Source organism: Physella acuta, unplaced genomic scaffold (assembly GCF_028476545.2).
Source record: "Physella acuta isolate Inbredline_101_S28 unplaced genomic scaffold, ASM2847654v3 ptg000457l, whole genome shotgun sequence".
Classification (NCBI taxonomy): domain Eukaryota; kingdom Metazoa; phylum Mollusca; class Gastropoda; family Physidae; genus Physella; species Physella acuta.
The window spans coordinates 879,252-888,852 of NW_026731976.1; the positions used below are offsets into that span (position 1 = coordinate 879,252).

Here is a 9,601-nt window from a genome sequence, read left to right on the forward strand (position 1 = left end):
CTGTCATGTGACCCACCCTGTCATGTGACCCACCCTGTCATGTGACCCACCCCTGTCATGTGACCCACCCCTGTCATGTGACCCACCCACCTGACCCACCCACCTGACCCACCCACCTGACCCACCCTGTCATGTGACCCACCCACCTGACCCACCCCTGTCATGTGACCCACCCACCTGACCCACCCACCTGACCCACCCACCTGACCCACCCTGTCATGTGACCCACCCACCTGACCCACCCCTGTCATGTGACCCACCCCTGTCATGTGACCCACCCCTGTCATGTGACCCACCCACCTGACCCACCCTGTCATGTGACCCACCCACCTGACCCACCCACCTGACCCACCCACCTGACCCACCCCTGTCATGTGACCCACCCCTGTCATGTGACCCACCCACCTGACCCACCCACCTGACCCACCCACCTGACCCACCCCTGTCATGTGACCCACCCCTGTCATGTGACCCACCCACCTGACCCACCCACCTGACCCACCCTGTCATGTGACCCACCCACCTGACCCACCCCTGTCATGTGACCCACCCCTGTCATGTGACCCACCCCTGTCATGTGACCCACCCACCTGACCCACCCTGTCATGTGACCCACCCACCTGACCCACCCCTGTCATGTGACCCACCCTGTCATGTGACCCACCCCTGTCATGTGACCCACCCTGTCATGTGACCCACACCTGTCATGTGACCCACCCCTGTCATGTGACCCACCCACCTGACCCACCCTGTCATGTGACCCACCCACCTGACCCACCCCTGTCATGTGACCCACCCTGTCATGTGACCCACCCCTGTCATGTGACCCACCCCTGTCATGTGACCCACCCACCTGACCCACCCTGTCATGTGACCCACCCCTGTCATGTGACCCACCCCTGTATCTCCCCAGAACCGATGTTTGGCAGACGGCATGCAGCTTGCACGTGTCATCACAGCAGACGACCTCCACCGCTTGCATGAGCTTGTTTCCGTCAACGGAAGTAAACAAATCAACTTCGTTTTTAAAAAACAGACTTTAAAAATAACTTTAAAGCTTTTAAGTTTTCAAATCGAAATATTAACTCTCGTTAAGACAATATTACCTCTTTATCCCCCCCCCTCCCCCACCCCGTTTCTCCTCATTTTATTTTATACCGTCGTGTGCTATTTCCCTATAGTAAAAGGGATGTAACGAAGCAAATTTAATTTTGTCCAAAAAATTGATTGGGTTTGTTCCCTTTGACAAAGAAAAGTAAACCTTTAGTAATGGGATGTAACAAAGCAAATTTTATTTTGTCCGAAAATTTGATTGGGTTTGTTCCCTTTGACAGTAAAAGTAAATCTATGGCAATCGATCTCTGCAGGGTTAGCAAAAAACAAATCCAGTCTTAAGGTTCAGATCCTGATTGTGAAATTAGCAAAACTGGGTCAAGATTTGATCAATTCACAAAACAAATAATTAACAAATTTAAGCTAACTCTAAAAAGAGATTCTTAAGTACCTTTTTAAAAACAAATAACTACCCATGTAAGGAAAATATGAAAAAAAAAATCTTCACTTGTAATGCATAATTTAAACAAGTTTTGTGTAATTAATGTTTATTAGTAACGTTTTAATATAATTTTTGAATTCGCTATAATTACATACATAAATAAGAAATCATTTGTCTCGTTTTTTTTTTTTTTTTTTTTTTTTTTTTTTGATGAATCAAATCTCAGTGAAATAATACTTGATTAACTCATCTACCCCCCACCCCCCCCCCCCCACCCCACCACTGACAGCTCCGACAGCCGCCTGGGTGGGGGCGATTGACGTCTGGAGGGAGGGACACTTCGTCTGGGTGGACAACCGGGCAAAAGTCAACCCCGGCCTGTGGGGGGCGGGGGAGCCCAACGGTCACGTGACTGAGAACTGCACGTACACAGACAACAGGAGGAAGCTTTATGACGACAGGTGTAGCAGCCTGCACAGTGTGCTGTGCTCTCAGGCAGGTGTGTTGTCACACAGGTGTGTTGTCACACAGGTGTGTTGTCACACAAGTGTAGCAGTCTACACAGTGTGGTGTGCTCTCAGACAGGTGTGTTGTCACACAGGTGTGCTATCACACAGGTGTGTTGTCACACAGGTGTGTTGTCACACAGGTGTGTTGTCACACAAGTGTAGCAGTCTACACAGTGTGGTGTGCTCTCAGACAGGTGTGTTGTCACACAGGTGTGCTATCACACAGGTGTGTTGTCACACAGGTGTGTTCTCACACAGGTGTGTTGTCACACAGGTGTGTTGTCACACAGGTGTGTTGTCACACAAGTGTAGCAGTCTACACAGTGTGCTGTGCTCTCAGACAGGTGTGTTGTCACACAGGTGTGCTATCACACAGGTGTGTTGTCACACAGGTGTGTTCTCACATAGGTGTGTTGTCACACAGGTGTGTACGGAGTGCTCATGGTCAGTTGTGACGTCTGTCTGGTGTGTAGTCTAATCTTACACAGCTGTTGAATGACGTCTTTTTAGACATGCTGTGTTGAGATGTGTTTAGACCTGATGTGTTTAGACCTGATGTGTTTAGACCTGATGTGTTTGGACCTGATGTCTTTGGACCTGATGTGTTTAGACCTGATGTGTTTAGGCCTGATGTGTTTAGACCTGATTTGTTTAGACCTGATGTGTTTAGGCTTGATGTGTTGTGTTTAGACCTGATGTGTTGTGTTTAGGCTTGATGTGTTGTGTTTAGACGCCACGTATTTCACGCTGGCCAATGAAGAGTTCCAGTGCCACTGTTCGAGCGTGGAGTGCGACAAAGGTCAATGCCCTTTTGACACGTGTCACGTGGACTGGGTCGGACCGTTCTGTCAGTATAGTAAGTCATGTCATCTGTGATGTCATCCCTTATGTCATCTCTCATGTCATCAATACAGTAAGTCATGTCATCCTTATTTCATCCCTAATGTCATCCCTGGTTATCCCTGATGTCATCAGTACAGTAAGTAATGTCATACTTATGACAACCCTTGTGCGAAGTAAACTTGTGACGTCACACTCCCCCCCCCCCTCTGTGTGCAGGAAACGTGGCCACCGAAGCCAGGGGAATTCCCTATGACGTCACAGACAAGGGTGACGACACGTGTGTAGACGTCACCGGCTCGCCCCTGCTCATCCAACTGGAGAGGTTCGAACCCTTAGCCTGGCTCCGTCTCCGTCTGAAAGAGTCAGGTACCCGACCAGTCCATTCCGTTCTGTAGGTTTAATGCTGGCCGCATGCCACTAGGCATTCGCCGGTCATCACAGGTACATGCAACATACATCCAACATACATACAACATACATCCAACACACATCCAACAAACATCCAACACACATCCAACATACATCCAACAAACATCCAACATACATCCAACAAACATCCAACAAACATCCAACATACATCCAACAAACATCCAACATACATCCAACAAACATCCAACAAACATCCAACATCCAACATACATCCAACAAACATCCAACATACATCCAACAAACATCCAACAAACATCCAACAAACATCCAACATACATCCAACATACATACAACATACATCCAACATACATCCAACATACATCCAACATACATCCAACATACATCCAACATACATCCAACATACATCCAACAAACATCCAACATACATCCAACAAACATCCAACATACATCCAACTCATTTTATAATGTTAAACTTGTGCCTCTACAGATGTCAGATTCCATATGTCAGATTCCATAGATTCCATATGTCAGATTCCAAATGTCAGATTCAGCCAATGACATCTGACATCTGATTAAAACCTGGCACTAACAATTGTGTTTTAACCTCAACCTTGTACCGTCAATATAGTCGCTACCTACAGCTACACACGGCTACCTTGTATTCCCCAGCTACATACGGCTACCTTCTATTCCCCAGCTACATACAGCTACATGACCTTGAAGCTACACACCAGTAGTGGGGAGGTCTTGTGTGACCAGCTGAGGACACACTCCATCACCGACCTCCTGCAAGACGTCACGTGTGGCCCTGACCTTCTCTATGTCAAGGCCATCGAGCTCACCTGGACCGGAAGTCAAATTTGTTCCATTTACATCGTGAAAGGTAGCTGGCGGGCCCGTGGGCTTGTCGGACCACCACTGACCTAAGCCCACCACCATCCTCGGCCCGTCGTATCCTTAAGGGTCATCTATTTATGACTAAGCTACTACACCAAGCACACCACTACACTAAGCCCACCACTACACTAAGCCTACCACTACACTAAGCCCACAACTACACTAAGCCCACAACTGCAGTGAGCCCACCACTACACTAAGCCCACCACTACACTAAGCCCACCACTACACTAAGCCCACCACTACACTAAGCCCACCACTACACTAAGCCCACCACTACACTAAGCCCACCACTACACTAAGCCCAACACCACACTAAGCCCACCACTACACTAAGCCCACCACTACACTAAGCCCACCACTACTTTAAGCCCACAACTGCAGTGAGCCCACCACTACACTAAGCCCACCACTACACTAAGCCCACCACTACACTAAGCCACCACTACACTAAGCCCACCACTACACTAAGCCCACCACTACACTAAGCCCACCACTACACTAAGCCCACCACTACACTAAGCCCACCACTACACTAAGCCCACCACTACACTAAGCCCACCACTACACTAAGCCCACCACTACACTAAGCCACCACTACACTAAGCCCACCACTACACTAAGCCCACCACTACACTAAGCCCACCACTACACTAAGCCCACCACTACACTAAGCCCACCACTACACTAAGCCCACCACTACACTAAGCCCACCACTACACTAAGCCCACCACTACACTAAGCCCACCACTACACTAAGCCCAACACCACACTAAGCCCACCACTACACTAAGCCCACCACTACACTAAGCCCACCACTACTTTAAGCCCACAACTGCAGTGAGCCCACCACTACACTAAGCCCACCACTACACTAAGCCCACCACTACACTAAGCCACCACTACACTAAGCCCACCACTACACTAAGCCCACCACTACACTAAGCCCACCACTACACTAAGCCCACCACTACACTAAGCCCACCACTACACTAAGCCCACCACTACACTAAGCCCACCACTACACTAAGCCCACCAATACACTAAGCCCACCACTACACTAAGCCCACCACTACACTAAGCCCACCTGCACACTAAGCCCACCTGCACACTAAGCCCACCACTACACTAAGCCCACCACTACACTAAGCCCACAACTGCACTAAGCCCACCACTACACTAAGTCCACCACTACACTAAGCCCACCACTACACTAAGTCCACCACTACACTAAGCCCACCACTACACTAAGCCCACCTGCACACTAAGTCCACCACCACACTAAGCCCACTACTACACTAAGCCCACCACTACACTTAGCCCACAACTGCACTAAGCCCACTACTACACTAAGCCCACCACTACACTAAGCCCACCTGCACACTAAGCCCACCACTACACTAAGCCCACAACTGCACTAAGCCCACTACTACACTAAGCCCACTACTACACTAAGCTCACTACTACACTAAGCCCACCACTACACTAAGCCCACCTGCACACTAAGCCCACCACTACACTAAGCCCACAACTGCACTAAGCCCACAACTGCACTAAGCCCACTACTACACTAAGCCCACTACTACACTAAGCCCACCACTGCACTAAGCCCACAACTACACTAAGCCCACCACTTCACTAAGCCTACCACTACTCTAAGCCCACCACTACCCTCCCTACTAACGCCAGCCCCTCACCTCCCCAGGGAGGAACCTGGCGGTCAAGCAGAAGACCTCAATGTCTGTGCAGTCTCAGGGTCGGGGCGTGTCAGCCCGTGCGGTGGACGGGGAGTGGGGGGTGGGGGCCGAGTGCGTCAACACCAGCGGTCACGTGGGGTTGAACCACTGGCAGGTGCTCTTTTCGGGGAATGCCCGGATCGTGCATGACGTCATCATACACACGTCACGAGGTATTTCGTCTACTTGTTCATCCTCATCACTTAAATATTGTCTCCCCTGCCCCGGGTGTAAAATATTGTCTCCCCTGCCACAGGTGTAAAATATTGTCTCCCTGCCCCAGGTGTAAAATATTATCTCCCCTGCCCCAGGTGTAAAATATTGTCTCCCCTGCCCCGGGTGTAAAATATTATCTCCCCTGCCCCAGGTGTAAAATATTGTCTCCCCTGCCCCAGGTGTAAAATATTGTCTCCCCTGCCCCAGGTGTAAAATATTGCTCCACGTGTAAAATATTGTCTCCCCTGCCCCAGGTGTAAAATATTGTCTCCCCTGCCCTAGGTGTAAAATATTGTCTCCCCTGTCACAGGTGTAAAATATTGTCTCGCCTGCCCCAGGTGTAAAATATTGTCTCCCCTGTCACAGGTGTAAAATATTGTCTCGCCTGCCCCAGGTGTAAAATATTGTCTCCCCTGTCACAGGTGTTGACGTCATGAAAACCTTCACCTTGGAGGCGCTGGACAGGCAGATGGCCGTGACCTATAAACACAGTGTGGGCTCCACAGGTCACGTGACCAGGGTACTGACCGGAAGCTCTGAGCCGGTTGCCGGTCTCCGGTTATCCGTCAATCAAGTGACCGGAACTTACCTGGATATTTGTGAAGTTTTGGCCTTTGGAGGTTTTTGGCTTGTGTCTTGGTATTCGTAGCTTTTCGTCGTTTATTTTTTAATTGGGTGACATGTTGTGTCCCCCCCCCACCCTACTTTAATTTTGTTACAGACTGTGCCCCACCAGACTGTGCCCCACCCCCCCCCCCCACCCCACTCTACTTTAATTGGGTGACATGTTTGTTCCAGACTGTGCCCCACCCTACTACGGGCTGGAGTGTCGGACCGTCTGCGACTCACGGTGTCCTGACCGCATGTGTCACATCAACGGGGAGTGTCTGGCCTGCCCGCGGGGGAGGGCTGGGCCGTTTTGTCAGCGATGTGAGTAGAGGTCAGCTAGGTTAGAGGTCAGTTAGGTTAGAGGTCAGCTAGGTTAAAGGTCAGCTAGAGGTCAGCTAGGTTAGAGGTCAGTTAGGTTAGAGGTCAGCTAGGTTAAAGGTCAGCTAGAGGTCATCTAGGTTAGAGGTCATCTAGGCTAGAGGTCATCTAGGTTACAGGTCAGCTAGGTTAGAGGTCAGCTAGGATAGAGGTCAGCTAAAGGTCATCTAGGTTAGAGGTCAGCTAAAGGTCAGCTAGGTTAGAGGTCAGCTAGGTTAGAGGTCATCTAGGTTACAGGTCAGCTAGGTTAGAGGTCAGCTAGGATAGAGGTCAGCTAAAGGTCATCTAGGTTAGAGGTCAGTTAGGTTAGAGGTCAGTTAGGTTAGAGGTCAGCTAGGTTAAAGGTCAGCTAGAGGTCAGCTAGGTTAGAGGTCATCTAGGCTAGAGGTCATCTAGGTTACAGGTCAGCTAGGTTAGAGGTCAGCTAGGATAGAGGTCAGCTAAAGGTCATCTAGGTTAGAGGTCAGCTAAAGGTCAGCTAGGTTAGAGGTCAGCTAAGTTAGAGGTCATCTAGGTTACAGGTCAGCTAGGTTAGAGGTCAGCTAGGTTAGAGGTCAGCTAAAGGTCATCTAGGTTAGAGGTCAGCTAAAGGTCAGCTAGGTTAGAGGTCAGCTAGGTTAGAGGTCAGCTAGGTTAGAGGTCAGCTAGGTTAGAGGTCAGCTAGGTTAGAGGTCAGCTAAAGGTCAGCTAGGTTAGAGGTCAGCTAGGCTAGAGGTCAGCTAGGTTAGAGGTCAGCTAGGCTAGAGGTCAGCTAGGTTAGAGGTCAGCTAGGTTAGAGGTCAGCTAGGTTAGAGGTCAGCTAGGATAGAGGTCATCTAGGTTAGAGGTCAGCTAGGTTAGAGGTCAGCTAGGTTAGAGGTCAGCTAAAGGTCAGCTAGGTTAGAGGTCAGCTAGGCTAGAGGTCAGCTAGGTTAGAGGTCAGCTAGGTTAGAGGTCAGCTAGGTTAGAGGTCAGCTAGGATAGAGGTCGGCTAGGTTAGAGGTCATCTAGGCTAGAGGTCAGCTAGGTTAGAGGTCATCTAGGTTAGAGGTCAGCTAGGCTAGAGGTCAGCTAGGTTAGAGGTCAGCTAGAGGTCAGCTAGGTTAGAGGTCAGCTAGGTTAGAGGTCAGCTAGGTTAGAGGTCAGCTAGGCTAGAGGTCAGCTAGGCTAGAGGTCAGCTAGGTTAGAGGTCAGCTAGAGGTCAGCTAGGTTAGAGGTCAGCTAGGTTAGAGGTCAGCTAGAGGTCAGCTAGGTTAGAGGTCAGCTAGGCTAGAGGTCAGCTAGGTTAGAGGTCAGCTAGGTTAGAGGTCAGCTAGGCTAGAGGTCAGCTAGGTTAGAGGTCAGCTAGGTTAGAGGTCAGCTAAGCTAGAGGTCAAGCTAGGATAGAGGCCAGCTAGTTTAAAGGTCAGCTTGGCTAGAGTCTCGAGATGATTAGTTGGGGTCCGTATTGGCGAGTGGATGACATTTGGATGACATGTAGATGACATGTGGATGACATGTGGATTCAATGGTCTGCAGATGTCAGCTGGAGGGACCCGGAAGAGCCGAGAGAGAGCGGCTACAATTTTCTCAGCATCGCCTTTATCCCGCTCGGCATGGCCTCGTTCTATTGCTGCTTGATTGTGTGTAAATACGTCATGGTTCGGCGTCAGAAGGGCGGTGACGTCATTGGCACTTACAGTAGGTTGAGGCGGAATACAGGATGTGGCAGTGTGGGTGTGGCCGTGTAGGTGTGGTAGTATGGGATTGGTAGCTTAGATGTGGTATAGTGTTGCAGTGTATGTGTGGCGGTGTGGGCGTAGCATGTTGGAGTGGGCGTGGCATGTTGGTGTGTTCGTGGCCGAGTATAGCACCATCAACGAGCTGTGACTGTCCCCAGGTCTATCAAGGCTTGTGGCCCGGACTTCCCCTTCCGGTATGTCGGAAGTCCGGACTTCTCCTTCCGGTATGTCGGAAGCCCGGACATCCCCTTCCGGGATGTCGGAAACCGTTACAAAAAGCGTTACGACTATGACCAGCGGCGTGACGGACGAGGGCGGGACGGATGTGGACGTGGCAACAAGTGCCGCTAGTGGACCCAGCGATGTGAGCGGTCGCTAGATGGGCGATGGTCAACTGGGCGGTGGTAAACTGGGTGGTGGTCAACTGGGCGGTGGTCAACTGGGCGGTGGTCAACTGGGCGGTGGTCAACTGGGTGGTGGTAAACTGACCTAGCTTGGATAATTACAGTCAAACAAAAGTTGTTTTAATTCACGTGTTCATGTATTGTAATAAAAGTATATCACACCTAACTGGAATATTTTGTCATCATTGAGTGTGTGGACCACTTGTCACTATTGTCAAGGGGCGGAGCTATATCTTAAGTGTGTGGGGGAGGGGCGGGCTATATCTTAAGTGTGTGGGGGAGGGGGCGGAACTATATCTTAAGTGTGTGGGGGAGGGGCGGGCTATATCTTAAGTGTGTGGGGGAGGGGCGGGCTATATCTTAAGTGTGTGGGGGAGGGGCGGGCTATATCTTAAGTGTGTTGGGGAGGGGCGGAACTATATCT

General features: G+C 50.2%; 1 protein-coding gene across 1 annotated transcript; it reads left to right on the forward strand.

Annotated features, from left to right (window-relative positions):
• The first annotated feature begins 1,946 nt into the window (after positions 1-1,946).
• On the forward strand, positions 1,947-9,124 carry LOC131943497 (uncharacterized). Its single transcript, XM_059303655.1, has 9 exons — positions 1,947-2,010; positions 2,735-2,860; positions 3,064-3,213; positions 3,935-4,120; positions 5,840-6,043; positions 6,509-6,706; positions 6,885-7,016; positions 8,571-8,778; positions 8,932-9,124. The coding sequence occupies exons 1-9, from the start codon at positions 1,947-1,949 to the stop codon at positions 9,122-9,124; spliced, it is 1,461 nt and encodes a 486-aa protein (XP_059159638.1).
• Positions 9,125-9,601: the final 477 nt, after the last annotated feature.